The 18,625-nt window shown below is 41.3% G+C and overlaps 1 protein-coding gene across 2 annotated transcripts; it reads right to left on the reverse strand.

The window, feature by feature from the left end:
* Window positions 1-297: 297 nt before the first annotated feature.
* On the reverse strand, window positions 298-12,018 carry pitpnc1b (phosphatidylinositol transfer protein cytoplasmic 1b). 2 transcript variants are annotated; one of them, XM_029504105.1, is made up of 10 exons: window positions 11,346-12,018; window positions 8,483-8,626; window positions 7,024-7,112; window positions 6,767-6,774; window positions 6,558-6,629; window positions 5,230-5,322; window positions 3,227-3,382; window positions 2,603-2,666; window positions 2,342-2,428; window positions 298-819 (listed from the first exon to the last, which is right to left on the reverse strand). In XM_029504105.1, exons 2-10 carry the CDS (start codon window positions 8,608-8,610, stop codon window positions 662-664), a joined length of 855 nt encoding a protein of 284 aa, XP_029359965.1. In that variant the 5' UTR covers window positions 8,611-8,626; window positions 11,346-12,018; the 3' UTR covers window positions 298-661. The 2 variants fall into 2 exon arrangements, with proteins under 2 accessions (XP_029359965.1, XP_029359964.1); XM_029504104.1 differs by having other exon boundaries at window positions 8,483-8,631.
* Window positions 12,019-18,625: the final 6,607 nt, after the last annotated feature.

Genomic DNA, 18,625 nt, shown 5'->3' on the forward strand with positions numbered 1-18,625 from the left:
AGCTGCCAATTAGCTTAGCTTAGCAAAAAGAATGGAAAAAGATGGAAATAACTAACCTGGCTCTCTCATACTGCCTACCAGTATGCTGAGAAATATTTTCATTTTTAATCCACGATTGCATTTTAAAGCAAGAGTTTGCAGGGCTGCTGGAGCCAATCCCAGCTCACATTGAGGGGCGGGGTACACCCTGGACAGGTCGCCAGTCGATGGCAGGGCCAACACACAAGGACAAACAGAGACAAACAACCACTGACGCTTGCATTCACACCTACAGCCAATTTAGAGTCTGCAGTTAACCTATACATGCATGTCTTTGGACGGTGGGAGGAAACCCACGCAGACACAGGAAGAACATGAAAACTCACAGAAAGGACCCAGGTTGGGAACTGAAGCCGCAACCTTCTTATTGTGGGGTGACAGCGCGAACCCTACGCTGCCAAACTAAATAGAATTTATTTTATTTATGTTGGCAGGTGAAAAACACAACCAGGCTACCTGTTTCCCCCAGATCGAGATGAATGCAAAAGTTTTTGATTTAAGAGATATGTGAATGACATTAATCTTCTTTCCCTGTGTTTTCATTGCATAATGTACTGTATCTGTTTTTGTTTCTGTGCGTGTATTAGTGGCTGTGTGTGCGTGTGTGTGTGTGTGTGTGGCATCATTCAGGGGTGGAGTTGAGGCGAATGGGACAGGGGGGCGCAGAGGGGCTTGATGGGTCAGGCATGGCCACAGTCGACACTCCCATCTTCCTCAGGGAACGTTCATCTGTCACAGAGATGGAGCGAGAGAATGCAGGACGAGGAGTCACTGGTGGGCCTGAAACAGATAGATAGATAGATAGATTATCCAAGGTTCTCCTTCTCTATTGGCTTTGACAAAACAAATGTATTTCACATCATGCCAATAAAGTAAATTGTAACTGAGATTCAGAAACTGAGAGATGGAGAAAAAAATTGAGATTCATCCAAGAAACAACAAGACAGAGATTTGAGAGGGTGAAAAGCAAAAGTGACACTGACAAAAAGAGAGGGAGGGGGAGCTGTGTTTGTGTTTTCAATTTATTTAAGTATATTTAAGATCTGTGCCGGACACTTAGATTCACATTAGTTAAATCCCCAATCAGTATTCAGCTCACACCCTCGTGTTTTTATTAGACTCTCTAGGGCAAATGGCATACATTTACTTTTATTACAGTGGATGAATGAAATGAAAACTATTACTTTGTCTGTGAGGATATAAGAGCAGTTGCAGCATTTGGCCAGTAGGGGATCAGAGCAGTGCAAGAGCTGCAGCACGTTGAGCAATGACTGCAGATTTGTTGCAGTTTGATGCTTCTCATCATCACACACACACACACACACACACACACACACACACACACACACACAGAGCGAGAGGGAGCAGCAAGATGCTTCAGGCCATATTGGGAATTCTACCTTTTATATTGCGCAGATCCAGCTGAGGTTCACCAGATGAACCAGAAGGGGGCACGGTGACCACACACACACACACACACACACACACACACACACACACACACACACGCATGTGCAAAACACATGCCCAGACGCAGACCCCCACCAGAGCTGACATTTGCTGCTAAGTGCTCCAATGACTGGTTATTTATGTTGAGAGGGCTGGTGATGGGGGGGCAGTTCAGCAGGTGGCTGCATTACACTGTTTATCAGACCGACGCAGTGACATCGCCTCACAAGGCAGGCTACACTCATCTTTCCCCTTACATCTGTCTTTTTTGTCATCCTTTTCTGGGAATGTACCTTCTGTCTCCCTCTCTTCACTGCTCCTCATGTTGTGAAATGCCTCCTGACTGTTCTTCCCTCTCTGTTTTTCTCACACAGATGTACACAAGCCGTCTGGATACTTGCAGGGCACAGTTAAGTCACCAGTGGAGCGACCACTGTTCAACCCTGATGGCAATAGGGCATCACACATTCATATCATTTTGCAGTCTTTGACAATAAAGAATATCATGGCAGGATAAATGAATAACAAAATACCTGCTCATATTTATTATTTATATTGTGCTCTTATTCCTCATGATCAAAAAAGTGTGATTTAGATGGTAATCAGTGTGTTTTTGCGTTTCTGTAACTCTGCCATATCTCCTGCTTATTGCATTGCAAGAATAATTACCACAGAGCGCCAAAACACATTTCAAAGTTACAACTTTTTTCATCATCTCATTCCCTCTTTGTACTCTCTTTTTACCTTCACTGCACTCACATGCAGCTGTATTGTGCCTCCTCTCCCCCCTCTGCCTCCTCTCTTATCCTCTACGGTATTTAAGTACAGTGCAGGACAGAAGCTGCAATCTCACCTGAGTTGTTCTGGCTGGATTTGACTTTGCTGTTGGTCCTCTCTTGCATTGCCTTCTCATATTCTCTCACCTCTTCCAAACTCAACCCTGTGGGGAAAGTACAAATACACACAAACAGCTTTATAGGGGAGTTTGAAATATGTATGATGTTTTACAGGGTTTGATAGTACAAAAATGCAACAAAGTACAGCTGTTTAGATTTCTTTTTTAAAATCTTGTATCTAAAACATGTGAACAAAGTGTACAGTATGTCTAGCTCACCGTGCCATTCATCTGTCCATGCTACGGCCTGCCTGTGACCAACCAGGAGAATGTCCCGAATGTTCTAAAGTAAAACAAAAGAGAGGTAAACTGACAGTAGAGGGTGTACCCAATATCCAAATACCTTTTGTACAATTAATTTTAACGACTCACGACTGGCAAACTCATCACAAAATAGTGGCAACTTACATTGTTATTCAAAATGGAACCTACATTCCTGTGGCTTTGCAGTGATAATGTTGAGAAAAGGGTGTTGCTAGTTCTGCTTTTACTCATGGTTAGTTGTGGGAGACAACAAAGTTGCAAATGATTTTTTTTTTTATCAGTTGTTTAACTTGTTTCTCTGTGAGAAAATCTTTACTATTTGCATTGAAAAAGACAACTGTCCATTAACTGTTTTGTGACGTTAAGCAATTTAGCAAATTTTCAAATAAACTGGACCCAAAAGTGAGTTCCAAAGCCACCAGAAATTGTACAAAGTGAAAACATGCAGATTCAGTGTAAGAATGGGGCTGAGTACTTTATAAAATGAGTGAAGCTGTGATTTATTATTTTGCTGTTTATTAAGGCAGTGCCATAATGACAGGAGGAAAAGGTGTAATGGGAAGAAAAAGTTTATCTCACTCTGTGAATAAACTCCTCAGTCCTTGTCTGGAAGCCATACACCTCAAAACTGCACTGCACCCTTTTGTAAGAGCACATAATGGGCTTGTGGTTGTCTCTCCACCCTTCCTCCAGAGGCCCTCTGCATGTTTTACTGGACTGCCAGTGACTCAGGTCCTGCACAGAGCAAACAAGTGTGTTACTGCTGAGTTCGCAGAAACTTTGGCCCTATGGGGCGTCTTTACCAGAAGCTCTGGAAATGTATGTGTGTGTGTGTGTGTGAGAGAGAGAGAGTTATTTTGACAATGTGTGTGGAGGTGCAAGCAGATTGTTGCTCAACATATACCATAAGAGAAGAGTGTGATAGCCACATTATGTATCTGTGACCAAAGACGATCGGACAATGTTTGTGTTTGTGATTTTATGATTTCACTGTGTCACTTAATATTAAAATGGTGTTTTGGTGGTTTTTGTTTTTTTGCTTGTCTGTGCATGCATGTGTGCTCATTTATGGTCTGTAGTGTGTGTGTGTGTGTGTCTGAACAGCTCATTGTGCCCAGGCCTGTGATTTGACCTTCTCCTGTGAGGACTTGCAGGCAGTAAAGAAGTGTTAAACCTCAGTGAGGAGAGAATGAAGACGAGCACTGTGGGTATATCACTGTAAAAACAAATTCATGCTGAATATTCTCCAGATGTGTGCATGTTATCTGTAACAACAAATGTGTACCAACTCATCTGTGTGCAACTTGTCATTGCACACCGTTGCAGTAATTCAGAAAAATCAGACCCTGCCACTTAAATATGCTTAAAATATTACTGTGGCTGTGTGTCACACAGAGCCAGGACATGGTTAGAGTACCATAGTTTAACTTAAAGACAGCTTTGTCTAAGCCTAAAAAACAACAAAGACTGCATAGAATTTAGTTTCTCTCTTGATTATATAAATATAGACTGTTATGATTAGTATTCCTTTTAATGAAGTTTAGAAAAATGTGGTGGAGGGGACTGAGGACGCTCCTCTTCATTTCCTAACAGGACTTCTGGGCCAGGCTCTAAGCCCCGCCCACCGCCGGGCTGTACGTTTTGTTTACAGGTGGAAACGTCGTGAAGTTTCTGCGGCCGGCCAGGAGGAATAATCTAACATGGTACCCGACATGTCTGAACCTCAGACAGACCCAGAGTCTGGAGGCTCCGAGGGAAGACGCGTTTGGTCGGTAAGTGGAGTTAATTGGTCATATTGTCTCTCTTTGAGCTCTGAGAAGGTGGAAGGACAGAGCCACTGCTCACTTTGTCATGTTTGTCATGTGTGTCAGACCCAGACTGAAACGCCTTTTATCGGACTTTTTGTGTTTGCTTGTAACTAGTAGTGGCTGTGACAGTGTTACACACTGACCAGCTGGTTCCTCAAGTATATGACCACGTTTTCATCGTGTTTAGATTTTCATGTTTGATATTCAATCCTTGCTCAGGCAGAAATGTATACTAGGGAATAACATGTAGATGTTTCTTGACCTGTGACCTCTCTGCTGCCTGCCTTTAAATCTTACAGTGAATCTGCAGGTGCTGATAAACTGTATAATAACTGAATTTAAAAACTTTTGTCTTAGGTAAGCTGTTATGGGTTGCTTTGTGCACATTTAGCTTCATGTTTGACACAATGACAAGAGACTTGAACCTCTGTTAGCAAGTTAGCAAGTTACTCAGAAAGTTTTAACACAGTTTTCATATGCATTATACTCTGAGCACTTTATTGGGTACACCTAGCTTAACTTAATGCATGCTAATCATAAATAACAGTACTCTGATGAAGGTTCAGGTTTTAGTTTTCCCCCTCATTTTAAATTATCTTAAAGTTGAATCAATACCTCTCTGAAACTGAACTGAGTATTAAAATCTGCATGAAGGGAGGATTTAGCAAAAGGGGGTTTTGTTTGAATTCATTAAGATTCAGATTCAGTTAGATGTGGTAAACGCACAGTCATGCTTTTGCTGGGTATTTTTGTCCGTGAGCTTAGAATGCGTACCTCTGACTCTTTGTAGTGCTTTTCAGGGATAGGGTCACTCAGAATATCCAGGAAACTCACACTCCCTGCTGGGGTCGGCGTATCCCCGAACACCTGCATCCAAACAGATGGAAGAGGTCAGACAGTATAATGAGAGCAGACACACCAACACACATTCCCTGCATACACTCAAGCACATACAGTCACTAACTCAGCGGAGAGTGGCATCAGAGTGGATGAGTAACTGTGGCGAAATCTAAGGTCACACACCATAACACCCCTCACCATATCCCACCCTCAGGGCCTGACGGAGGGATATATGTGAGCAAATCGTACTGAAGCAAAAACAGACAGAGAGCAGAGGAGGGGGCTAGGTTAAAAAAAAAGAACAAGGACATATGAGGGATATTAAAAGAGAAGGGCAGGAGCTATGATAGGAGAATATACTTTTCATTCAGAGGGGAAAGGAGGGAAACTACGGAGAGAAAGAGGAGACTGCACTTTTATTTGACCTTGTTTGAAATTTGCTCTAATGCCCGACTGAAGTTGTTCATTTCACAGTTGAAAACGAACAAATAAGAAAAACATGCTGTTAGATTCTGCCCTGCTTCGCTTTGTGACGCTCTTGTTGGTCTGTGTCTGCTCAGGATCTTGGACTCTTGCATGGAATATATTGTAGCTGGACTTGTATTGCTTTTCACAATGTGCTCAGAGCAAAAGGCTCTCAGTCTCCTCATTGTTGGCTCTCTGTGTGTTTTACACAATCACACAGAGAGCCTCTGCATTTAAGCCCTGTGTTTAAGTAAAAGTACTTACACCATTTTGTAAAAATACTCCAATATACTGGAGTTCACCAAAAATGTTACTTGTCAAGAGTAAAAAAAAAAAAAAAAAAGGAATGTATGGATGCCTGAAAGAGTTTTGTACACAGGTGCAGTATTTGGATAATGCACTGTATACACTGAGCTTTGAAGCTTTGATGATGAAGTTAGTCGACTGTTCGTCTTCCTTCAAATGCTTGTCATTTGAAATAATCTCATGTAGACTATAAGTGCCAAGAAACAGGATTTCACTGCATAAAATGTCTTTCTTTCCATTTCTGTATTTGCCTTTGGACAAAAGGCATCATGGCAGCTCTGCTCAACCTGCCGCTTGTCTGGTTAATAGATCTGCCAATAGTGCATTTTGTGCTTTGCTTGTTTTCCTAATGTAATGGGCACATCAATTTGATGAACATTTTATTTGTGCTGCGAAAATTGCAAATTCTCCTCCTCCCCGTTGTTTTCTCCTCCCCTTCCTCTCTAATCATTCCATCTTCTCATCTCCTGCTTGCTCTCAGTCATACTCACATTGTTGTTATCGCCGTTGTTGTTTTCAAATCTTGTCTCAATGTGGATGCTGAATTTGGGGAGGAATGATACCTACGGGTGACAAGAGGTAAAAATGGGAGCAAAAACAGTTTGAAAGGCAGAGATAGAGTGGGAGCTGGCTGCAAATTAGATACCATGATAGTGGAAAGAGATGACCTCTGTTGCATTCATGTACAGTAAATACTTACTGAGTACTCTGCAGCACCAGGGATGTTCAGTGTGGACATGAAAAAACAACATTAGTTACTTATAGATGCATGAGAACACAATTTCTCTTGTACACTTATGTACAGACATACATGTGTGGATACATGAGGAATACATGCATAAACAGTCATAAATATTTGATGGGTTAGGGTGTGGAAAACCAGCTGTTAAAAGTAAATACGGTTTTTTTAATAATACACTTAGGTGAAAGTAATCTTATTGTTCAACATAAAATTACCTGTGATAGTGAATGGGTAGAAGTTCCAGGCCTTTTCTGTAACATAGAAGAAACGTGGAACGAAAGCTTTCGCCCAAGACGGCAGTTTACTAAATGCAAAACGGGAAGAAAAAGAATCACAGTTAGAGAGTGGAGGAGTCACAGAGTAAGAGAGAGAGAGATTATTGAGGGAGACGGGGAGATCTAAGTGGTTTTGTGCCATTTATAGCCAGACTACCTGTAGGCTACTTCAACCACAGCATTCATTTGTATGACTCATTCCCAATTACACCTGTGGTGATGAATTGCTACTGTTGCTTGTAGGCTTCATGTCAGAACATGATGGGAGTAGAAACTGCACTGTTTCTGTCTGTGTGTGTTTTTGGGTGTGTGTGTGGGTGGGTGGGGGGTGGGTTTGTCTAGTATATATTCACTAATGAGGACCAAATGTTCCACAAGATCAGGAAGATTAGGAAAATACTCCATACCCCAACTCAGACCTGCGGTTTATAGTGCTGATTAGAAAGAGTTGAGGTTACTTTCGGGTAGAGAGTGAAGTTAGATCAGAGCTAGAAACCTAACTTAGACTCTAGGAGATGAGAGTTTAGGCTCTTTGTTAGACTTGACTTCCACCATCATTGCAAGTCAGTGATGAATGGACTGCCACTCTGATCACAATCTCTCAGCACAAAAACATGAATACTGCTGTCATACTAGCTCAGGTTGGTCCAGTCCGAGATTGGACATTTCCTTGTTTACTTTGACCTCTGCAGGTTATCTGCTTTGTTTAAAACTTCATTATAATGAAGCTATTTGGGGATTACACATGATAGCACACTATTGTATAGTTTTAAAAAGATATGTTGAAATTCAGTTTAATTACATATAGTCTACAAATCTAACTTACTTTCCGTGGCATGCATGACACTTTCCACTTTTCCCCCAATGGTTACAGGGTTATGGTGAGTTGTAAGATGTTGACTTGGTTGTTGTCTGTATGTTAAATATGAAGTAACAAAGACTTAAGTTTCCAGCCCATCCTGTAATCACCACCATCAGGATTACATGGAGGTGCTTTCGTCAGGTGGTAGTCTTTGCTTAGATAATCAGATTTTAGATGATGCACAGGAGGGTGAGATCATGTCACACTAATCTTTATGCTGCGATAACACAGTATTGGTCCCTACATGTTTCACACAGGAGGCGGCACTTGGATCTCAGATGTAAGCAGGCTACACTGCAGTATGTGTGTTACTATGCGTGAATATGTTTTATTGCTTGTCTGTGTTAATTTGTGCAACCTGCATCTCCAGAACGAACAGCTTATCAGTGAGGAAGAGATCAAAGATCAGCCACAATCAGTTATCATAATAGCAGAACTGACAACCAGAGGATGAGACTCAGGTTGCAAATAGCCAGTGTTATTAGTATTAGACCTGCATAATTGGTAGAGAAACACAGTCATTAGAGTGCACTCCACCTGCTGAGGTAGATTCTCTTCTCGGTCACTTGTCCCGGGCCGTGCTTGGGGTGAATATCCAACTCATTTCTCACCACCTCCACACCTTCTCCCCCACCACTCTGCTCACAGCTGTGCTTACTGATCATGTACAGCTGACCGGTCCTGTACTGGAACCCAGGGAGAGGTTTTTACGAAGAGGGTCACAGTGGTGATGATGGAGAGGGAGAGAGGAAAGGTGAGAAATCAAGAAAACGTATGAGCAAGTGTGAAGCACAAAGCAAAGGCATCTTCATAATGATGCTTCCTGATGAAGTGACTTAAGAGAATTTAAGAATTGATTAATTTACAGTGTTGATCCGGAAAATATCAATTTTGGAGGGTGGACTCCCAGTTTCATTTACAGTTTTGTAATCAACATTATTATTCAGGCAAATTGTTGTTGCAGCCAAAGTAACAGCTGTCCATGCTATCTAGTTCCCATATAACCTGACATCAAACACAACCTAATTTTATTGTTATTTCTGTCTGTCCTGTGTGAGGAATCCCTTCTTTGTTGCTCCGATCCCTGATCCCTTGTTGCGGGTGTGTTTTTGCTGTGCCACAGCCTCAGTTTGTGCCTTATGCTGATGTGTTTTTAACCATAGTTGCTGCTACCAGCCTCTTTCTCCTCTTCCTTCCAACCATGTTTCTATCTACGACTTTTTGATTGCCCTTTAATGAAAATTGCTTGGCTAACTTTGTTTTTAAAGTTATTATTATGAACAAGTAATGGAATCATACTGTACAACAGGCAAACTGTTCTGCTGTGACCATCATAATGTAATCCATTTTGTAGCCCTATTTTGGTGTGCCACTAAAGCATTATTTTAATTAAAAATAGAAACAGAGAAAGATGGGGAGCGCAAGAGAAAGAGGAGGGCTTACAGGAGTTTGCCATTCTTCACTGTACTCTACAGACATCAGGTGACACTCCTTCTTGTTCCAATTACTGTGAAATCTTAACATTCAATATTTGCTTATTGGGTATTCAAGAGACTTAATTAATCACAGTGATGGGTACTTTCATGATGTCTACAGAGCAGTGAGCTCCTCCCACACAGGTTGTGAATCTTTATTTACTTTCATGAAAACAAATCAGGGAGTTGAAAGAAGACTTATCTATCACTAAATCATTTTGATGTTCTCTGTCTGACTGTGAGGAGTGTTTTTTGGCTTCTGTTTTCCTCCTACTGTCATTTGCAAAGAGGGGAGGAGAGGTTTGTCATAAACCCCTTTGGATGTATAGCTCGTCATTGCAGGGATGTAGGGTGTGGTGGGACAGCAAGAGAAAATGAAAGAAGTTATGATTAAAAGCAAAACACAGTTCAAAGCAACTGTTGAGCAATGTGTGATAAAATGCTTTAAGTAAATACACGAATTTTGTCTGTTGACAATGAGACAATGAAAACGAAACCAGTCCAGAGGCTTTTATTTGACCATGTACGAATTTCCGCCCATGGAAATATTGGGTAGGTTTGTTTGTGTAATGTAGTATTTACATGTGTAATTGCCTTACAATATAGTAAGTAAATTTAATCAGGGTTTTTTGAACCTGATCAACATTCCTATCTAGCTACTGCTGTGAGCTTTTTAAGCTTCACTCAGGTATAAATAATACTAAATCACCAAAAATCAGCCTTTCTTATTGAGGTGTATTCATATTATAATCAGCTAAAATTACACACAAATATTCTTAATTTAAGTTATTAGTGACTACTGATGCACTGCTGACTGATACTGTTGCCGAGGAAAACATGTATTTTGCAATTTAGATTAGTCAGTCAGAGAGCTCACTTCACTTTTTATATCTTTAACAAAATAAAAGTTTTTCCTCTTGATTGATGCCATGTTACTGAATACGTTTTTAAGGCGCTGTTCATTAGTGTGATCTAGGATGTTGGATGATCATCATAATCATTCATTTTGAGTCTGTGTTTATATTAAGTGACTGCCGCCTCCCACACCAGCACCACCAGCCTCGCTGACACACTGTACCAGCCACCACCTGTAGGCTTTTACCGCTGCAGAATATGATCCCGAACATTCCTGTTGGCGATGTATTATCTTTCAGAGTATCTTTCCATTGTAAGTGGCTTGGAGTGAGGAAGCTGTCACTGTTGCCTCATACAAGTCAGAGTTAAACTTAGTTTACATTCAGGCCTAAGAAGATTTGCCGCAAGCTCAGGTTTCTGTGTGCCCTGCACTTGCTCTGTAAATCCTATTTTGGAGTGCTATTTGTCACTGTCATTGTTGTGGTAACAGGTACATTTGAAGGGGAAGGGTGGTCGGAGGTGATAAAGACACTCCTTTTGAAGGACACTTTGGTGCATAACTCTGTTGTCCACCTACCTTTTCTCACAGATGGGATATCCTTTGTTTACTACCCCGAAGGCTAAATTCTTCTGTTTGAGTTTAGGTCTTGTGAAACTGTAACCGGTCTGACTAGTTTGAGTGTTGTGCTGCTAGGCAAGCCAAAGGAAGCATGGGCAGTTGAGAAGCAGACAGATGGGGGGATAATTTAGATACAACAGCAGCGCTATGATGCTGCTGGCCAGGTGTTGTGTTACGGCTCTGTCAGATTGGCCCAGCCTGCTTGTGCTCAACATACCCTGCTACCTAATGCGCCAAAGCTGCCATAGAGCTGCCGCATGAGGTCCGTGTGCTCTGTTTGCACTTTTCTTATCATCAAATGAACACTTTGCAGATTGCAAGTTGAAACAAGGCATGAATAAAATGAAACAAACAAAACAAAAAACCACCCCTTATATTTTAAGTTTTAGGAGACTACTGTGTGTTGGTCTGTGTGTATGTGTGAGAGTGTGGGAAAGACAAACACACTTACCTCTTCCACAGTCAATGGCATACATATGCGGTACTCTTTCATCAACATGCTGGTGTTACAGTGAGGATTGCCTTTGAACTGTGTCTGCACTTGAGTCCAAGCTCTCTCAGTTGCACAGCAGAGACACTTCAGCAAGCTCCACTGCTGCTGGACTGCAGTGACCTCTTTTCTGACGCTTTGTTTCGCTGATGTCAGTCGCCCATGGATTTAATTCTGGTCCTCTCTGTCAATGAGTATCTACTGTTTTCTTACTTAACCACCACACTCCCTCCTTCCTGCCTCACCTCGTCTTTTCTGCCAGTTAATCTGTTGGACGCTGCTGCCCCTCTCTCTCTCTCTCTCTCTCTCTCTCTCTCTCTCTCTCTCTCTCGCCTTCCTTTGAAACTTCTGCTTTCTAGTTTTGTGCTTTCAGCTGCCCTCTCTGTTTGCTGTTTTCACTACTGCTTTCTGTTTACCTTTGTTCACCACACTGCAAAAGTTATAATTAGCTGTGAGGAAATTTTTAGACCTACCCTTCTAACCAACTCTACCTGTTTTTTCCCTTGCCTCTTGCTCTCTTTCGCTTTGTCCTTTTCTGTGCTTTGTTTGATTCCTCCACAGACTTCTCATGTGTGACCTTGCTGTCGGCTCAGCGCTCCTCCCTTTCCCCTAAGCTGAACGCCACTGCTATCTGTTCCTCACAAATTCCTTTGCCTGTTCCCTCCTTATTTCCTTTTTTTTTATCTCCCTTCCTCCCTCCTTCTCTCCCTCCCACAGTATCCATTCCCCGCCTACTGTACATTACTGCCTCCTCACCTGTGTCTCTCTGATTGTTATCTTCTGCCGCCACCACTATTTCCAGGAATAACAATCCATGTCATCTTTCTATATCTGGAGACATTTATTAAAACTGTTTCTTAAAGTCAGTCTTTTTTTGCTCAGCTCTTGCATGGGACCCCTTACCTCCCTCCCAGCACTTAGCTAAGGAAAATACTCAGGATATATGAATCGCTGACACACAAGAGTAGTATAGTATAGTAGAGTGTGCCATTGGATTAAATATTACCAGAGCAGTGAGGACTTCCATTAAGCACTGCACGTTGTAAGCATTGCTTACATTGTATTAATTCATGACCTTCAGCTGGCTTTAATGGAATCCATGTCTAGTCAGTGAGTAGTGGAATTGAAGCTGTCATAATTTCTCACCTATGTCCTTGAATTGCCGGCCACTCTCCTTTTGTACAACTGAGTGCTGCCGATGACTGCCAAGCAGATATTGTTCTCTCCCCATCAAATAAGAGAAGCAGATGCTTGCCTTCTCTGGGACGTACTGGCAGGGCCCAAACACATCAACTGACCCTGGATTTTTCCCTTCTGGTGGAATTCACTGGCATCTTGAGATGGAGCCAAAGTGGCTCTACTTGCCACATGTCTTCGCTATCATCCGGTCTGCAGTGAAAGAGCAGTGAAAAATTCCTGGTGGGGTTCGCTCCTATCTTATCAGATCAGTGTTTAGAGAAGGGAAGCCACTTCAGAGAGCTGAGGTGTGCTTTGCTTGTCTCTGCCTCGATTCTCTCCGGACTCAACGCACACAGAGCTCTGACAGCGTATGCATTGGCGCACTTTAAAGGATGATTGGTTGTGACTTGGATGTGTGTTCATGGTTGATCAAATAATTGATTATTTGATTGATTTGATTGTTGTGAATATATCCATATTAATGTGTGATGTGACAGTGCTGTTAGTCTCAGGCACCCCATAATGCCACTATCGTCATGCTTTGCAGTTGAATGAAATACCACATAGATATTTACAGAGGACTGCTTTGGTCTGTGACTAAAACATTTCATCTTTTAATACATTTTTAGCTCATATGCTGAAATTAAAAATGCCCTTGTAATGATTTAATTTCTCATATGCAGAGCACTCAATTTGAAGATTTATTATTTGAAATCTAAAAGGTTCATTGGAAATTGGGGAACATTTTAGGGTATAAAATTTTTATTGATGTGTACAATAAAATATTACAACTATAGTTATAGACAGAAAAATTTATTACCTTTGTGATGACTTACAAATTCATCTTGAGCAAAAAACTCATCAGCAAAATTCAGCTGAGGAAGCAGTGCCGCACTTTTATCTAACTGAAATATTTTGAAACTTTTGAAACCTTCTGGTCAGAGCTGCCTGTCCTTGTTTCCAGTCCTGCAGGATGGAGGAGAAGCCGATGATGGAATTGGAGGGGACTTCATCACGGTGCTTACACCGATCACATCCCCTCACATCATTAAATGAAAAATGAATGGATGCACTTAAAAAACTGGTGGAGCGTTCTTTGACCTCTATGTTTCCTGCTCTGTTCATTCTGTCCGTGTGTGTGTGTGTGAGGCAGAAGGACAACGTCAGTGTGTATGTGTGGTAGTGGCTGTGTCAGTGCAGCGATGACAGTGAACAGTATGGATCTGTACTAAGCGGAAAAAGGGAAGAAGCAGATCATTAACCAGTGGGCTGGCTGCCATTGCTGCATTACTGGCTCTTCAATCTCAAGGTGTGGTCACAAGCCAAGGTCAAAGGTTCTCTGGCGCCCCCTCGTAGCATATGAGTGATGGAGCCCTCCCTCCCGGGCCTGGATTAGCAGTTCTTTGGTGGAGGGCACAGAGCTGATATGCTGCAGCTTCGTCATCTCTTTGCAGGGTTAAAGGTACGGCGTTGAGCAAGATTGAAGATGATGAATTCAGCAGTCAGTGAGGATAAGGTTTGACTGGTTTATGAGCTACATATTGTACAGCTGTGAAGAGTGATAAGTACCAGCATAACTCTCTGTGCTTGCCAGGATCCTCAGTCTCCCTTCTTCTCATCATCATGACAAGTCTGCTGGACGCCACTGATTTCTGTTTTAGTCCAATCATCAAAAACCTGAAGTATTTAGGTCAGCCTTTAGCCTGGCGAAGGGAGAGACAAAGGAGAGAAAAATAACAGTAAGAAAAAGAGAGAGTACACATTTCATTATGTCCTCAGATCAGAGAGTGTCTCACAGCACAAATGCCGCCAGATGCAACTGTACAGCAGACGAAAAGCAGGCTGGTTGTTGTACAAACATCTATGTGTGCAATGTGTGTTTTTATGTGCAGATCTTGGGCGGTCTTTGGATGGATGTTTGCGTGGCTGGCTCCTCTATGTCAAGATGTAAGCTTAGTATCAGCCTGATACTCAACTACAACAAGATTAAGACTAAGACATTGATTGGGCTAGCTCTTTAATTGATACCGCTGGAGGACCGCCTGCCAGGGGGAATGTGGTTTCTGTGTGTGTATATGTGCTTTTTGGTGTTAGAAGTTAGAAGTGAATCCCCCGGTGACCTGGATGAAACGGAGCGCTCATTTATCCTTATCGAATCCCAGTCTGATGTTGTCAAGCTATGTCCCACTGAGAAACACGTGTACATGCCAGTGAGGAGGATGAGTTCCTTTCCAACATTGTTTTGGTGCCCCAGACAGCGTTCCAACCGCACTAGTCAGGCCAGAAACCCAAAATGATAACTGGGCACTCGAAAAAGTCTAACTGCCTTCGTTAATTCCTCCAAATAGCACAAACACAAATATGTATGCACATAGACACTCAGTGCACCCATATGAACACAGGAATACACACACACGCTCTGGCAATCAAGTCCTGAGACTCCAATTATAAAAAAGAATAATTCATTTGCAGCTTTTCTCCATATTCATGAGCTCTGCAGTGTAGACTGAATTGCATACATTGTCGGATGTATGTTCCCAGATGAATTATAGATGTTATTTGATATTGTTCAGTGTTCTTAAATGTCATCGTTAATTCGAACATGGAACAACTGCACCAGCTCTACGTATCCACAGAGGGGAGTGAAAATGTGTTTTTGTCTCTTCAGAGTGTAGAAAAAGATGAAGGACCCACATCTATTGTATAGCTTGCCTCTATTCCTTTGTGTATTTGTGAGTCCAAGAAAGAGAGAAAGTAACGGGTAAGGAGGAGAGAGAGTCATTATGTGCATTTGAAGCAGCCAGAAGCCAGTGTGTATCTAAAGGCGTTCAGAGCAGGCATGATCAGAGGGTGTGAGCCCAACACATTCATCAGGGCTCTCCACAGGGACAGAAGTTGAGGCATGCCAGAGAGACGAATAAAAATGCTGTGGACCAAAAAGAAATGAAATAATTTATTCCAGGAATGGAGTGGAGGGGATTTGGAGACAAGTGTGTATGTGTGGAAGGGGTAGGGCAGAGGAACGGATTAAGGCTACGTTCAGCGTCTGCATGAGATAGAGGCTTGCACTGTGGCCCTACACGTTTTCCTCTTCCACACACACTACGCAGAAAGGAAATTCAATTGCCTCTCCCCTTCACTTTCTGCCCAGTGTGCGAAAGCAGCAGTGAAAGGGAAAGAGACGTGGGCTCAACAGCAACTGAATGCAAAGTAAATGCACACGTGATACCGAATGTCAGGGTGAGGAGGATCTGCGGCTTTTTCATCCCCTTTCCATCTCTCTGTCTCCAAATCATCCAACTAGCTCTATGCCGTGCTGTTCCATATCTTCAACGATTACACTACACAGTTTGGCCAAGCTCTGAAGTCATCCCAGTGGCTTTAAGTTCAGCCTCACGTTCCAAAAGAAAATGTGATGAGTTAACAAACAACTGTTGAATTGTACAGGAATCTCAGTTTATTTGCTGTCCCTCCAGTTTTGTTTAACAGCTTCCACGGCAGATGAAATAACATATCAGCCAGACAAAGAGATAAAGGGTTAGGGTTAGCAAAGCCGTAAATATGAAATCAAGAAAATGACACAGTGTTTATTACTGACTGGGTCACTGGGGTATATTTCAAAAGTGCGGTGTTTCAGCTTTCGTACACTGCAGCGCTTAAACCAAAGTAATACTGCCTTCTCACAACCACTCAATCTTCAATTTTTTGTATGTATAGTTGTTGTCTTCTTTTCAGTGAAATATAACAAGCATTCCGAAAATGCCAAGAAAAAAATTGTCTTTCTAGCTTTTATAATTTACGTACTTGTGAATTGTTAATCAGATTGAAATAAGTATTTCCTTTTTCTCATTGCTCTCACTTATTGTTTATTCTCTTCCAGAATGGTGTTATACTAAGCGGACATAAACGTCTATCTGTTGTATCTGTGAGTAGTCAGTCTTGAGTAGAATTCGTTAACTTTATTGTGTCAGCTGTTGAGGCTGTGGGCCATTTATCTCGGTTTAGCATCTGCCTTCTGGTCTGAATTTTTCAGAAAATATAGTGAAAGACTCCAAAGCTATCAAGCATCTAAAGTACGGGCCACAGATGGTAGATCTTCCCATCCAGGGCTCAATCAAGTGACTCTGGAAATACTCATTTACATTTAAACATACCTGCATGGAACGTGTTACTAATTTAGCAACTCATAACCTTTATTTGAAAATGTTGTTAAAAAAAAAACCAAAAAACAAAACTAAAAGCAGAGAAAGGTAATTATTTATTCACTTATGAGTGTTATACTCGAATATATGAACAGAACAACTTTTTACTGTAGTTGTAATTGAGGTAGATATGATAACCAGTACTTTGTTGACTTAAAATGTAGTGAAATATGAGTAAATGGTATGTCCTGATGCAGTCTCTCTGAGTTTTAATAGCTTTACCCTTTCTATAAATATAATCAGTGTCATAAGAGTTGCAGCAATTAGTTTAATGGTAAATTGTATATATATTTTTAAATCAACTAATTGCCCCCTTTATTTGTGTCTCTTGCCCTTATTCAAAACATTACAATTTCAGTCTTATACGTGAACGCCATCATCCACATCAAGAAACGCAAGGTGACATTATCCACAAGGACCCCTGTCATTTTACACACTTTTCATTTCCAGATAGCGTTACACATACTATTATTCGCTAAAGAAACCCAATTTTGGACACTTTCCTAAGCAGCTATAGACCACCTCTCTTTTTATCTAAATTTTTTTTTTGGAGAAAGTAATTTCCTCCAAACGGATATCTTTTATGAACATTAACAGTGTTTTGAACAGTTTCCTGCTCACTTTTGAAGGTCTTCGAAGTACCAAGACGGCACTTGTTAAATATATTATAAACAACTTGTCTACATTGAAATGTCTAAAAATGTGGTGTGCAATCTATTTTATTGAGTTGTGCCTTATCCCAAATATCTCTCTCAATTTTCAAACTGAGAGAAATCTCATCTTAATCCAGTAGCAGTTTGTTTCAACACTGCTTATGCTTTTGTCTACATCTATATTCCAGATTTTTCTTTCTTTATTTTTTTAAATGATTTTATTACCTTTTGTGCATGTTTCTCAATATCAATAAATACTTTAATGTTTTTCCATTAGGTTGACTTTTAAAGGGTTATTTTCATTAGGAGTATTACAACTTTTACTTAAAAGAACAGAATCCTCCTTAACAGTAGTTATTTTTATTTAAAATTTACAACATTTAATTTATTTACAAAAAACAATAAATCTCGAAGCACACAAATAGATAATAACCAAGCAATAAATACTTTTGTGGGGTCCAAATATCCTAGTGCACCCTTGTGTTTCTGAGAATCTGTGTACCCACTACATGTGTATTTGTTCACAAGGGTGTGTGTGTGTGTGTGTGTGTGTGTGTTAGAGAGAGACAGAGAGCGACGAGAACCTTATTGTTTGATTGTTAGCTGAGAGCTAAACAGATGCGTAAATAGAGATAGGGGAGCCCAGTCACATCAGATTAGACCAAACAACAAAAACAGAACTGTCTCTCACTCGTCACACAATATCATTCTCCCCCACACAAACGCACACATGCTTTCACAGACAGTAAGTGGAATGGGGAAAAACAAAGAGCAAAGCAATGTGGCTGAATCATATGTCCAGCTTTTATCACCACAACAGGAAAACATGCTCCTGCACTGTAACTGTCATGTAAATGTAATCAGACAGCAAAGGTCTTTGTGTGCTACAGAAGAATACCCCACACACAGCAGAGTAAATACACTGTTGACGCATGCCATCATATGCTTCATGAACTCTGTTACCACTCCAATATCTCCATAGGCCCAGGGCAAAACAGAGAAGCCATGGAGAGAGAGAGAGAGAGAGAGAGAGAGACACACACACATGGGCGAGCTCTGATGATGATGATGAATTGATTGATGAATGCAAATGAAGACGAATGCATGTGGCAAATACAGATAACAGGAGGAATATGAAGAGTACAGCGGCTGGTTCACCTTTTCCCTGTAGCAGAAAGTATGAATAGCTGATGTGTATCTGGCCTAT

The sequence above is a fragment of the Echeneis naucrates genome, chromosome 6 (genome assembly GCF_900963305.1).
Source record: "Echeneis naucrates chromosome 6, fEcheNa1.1, whole genome shotgun sequence".
Classification (NCBI taxonomy): domain Eukaryota; kingdom Metazoa; phylum Chordata; class Actinopteri; order Carangiformes; family Echeneidae; genus Echeneis; species Echeneis naucrates.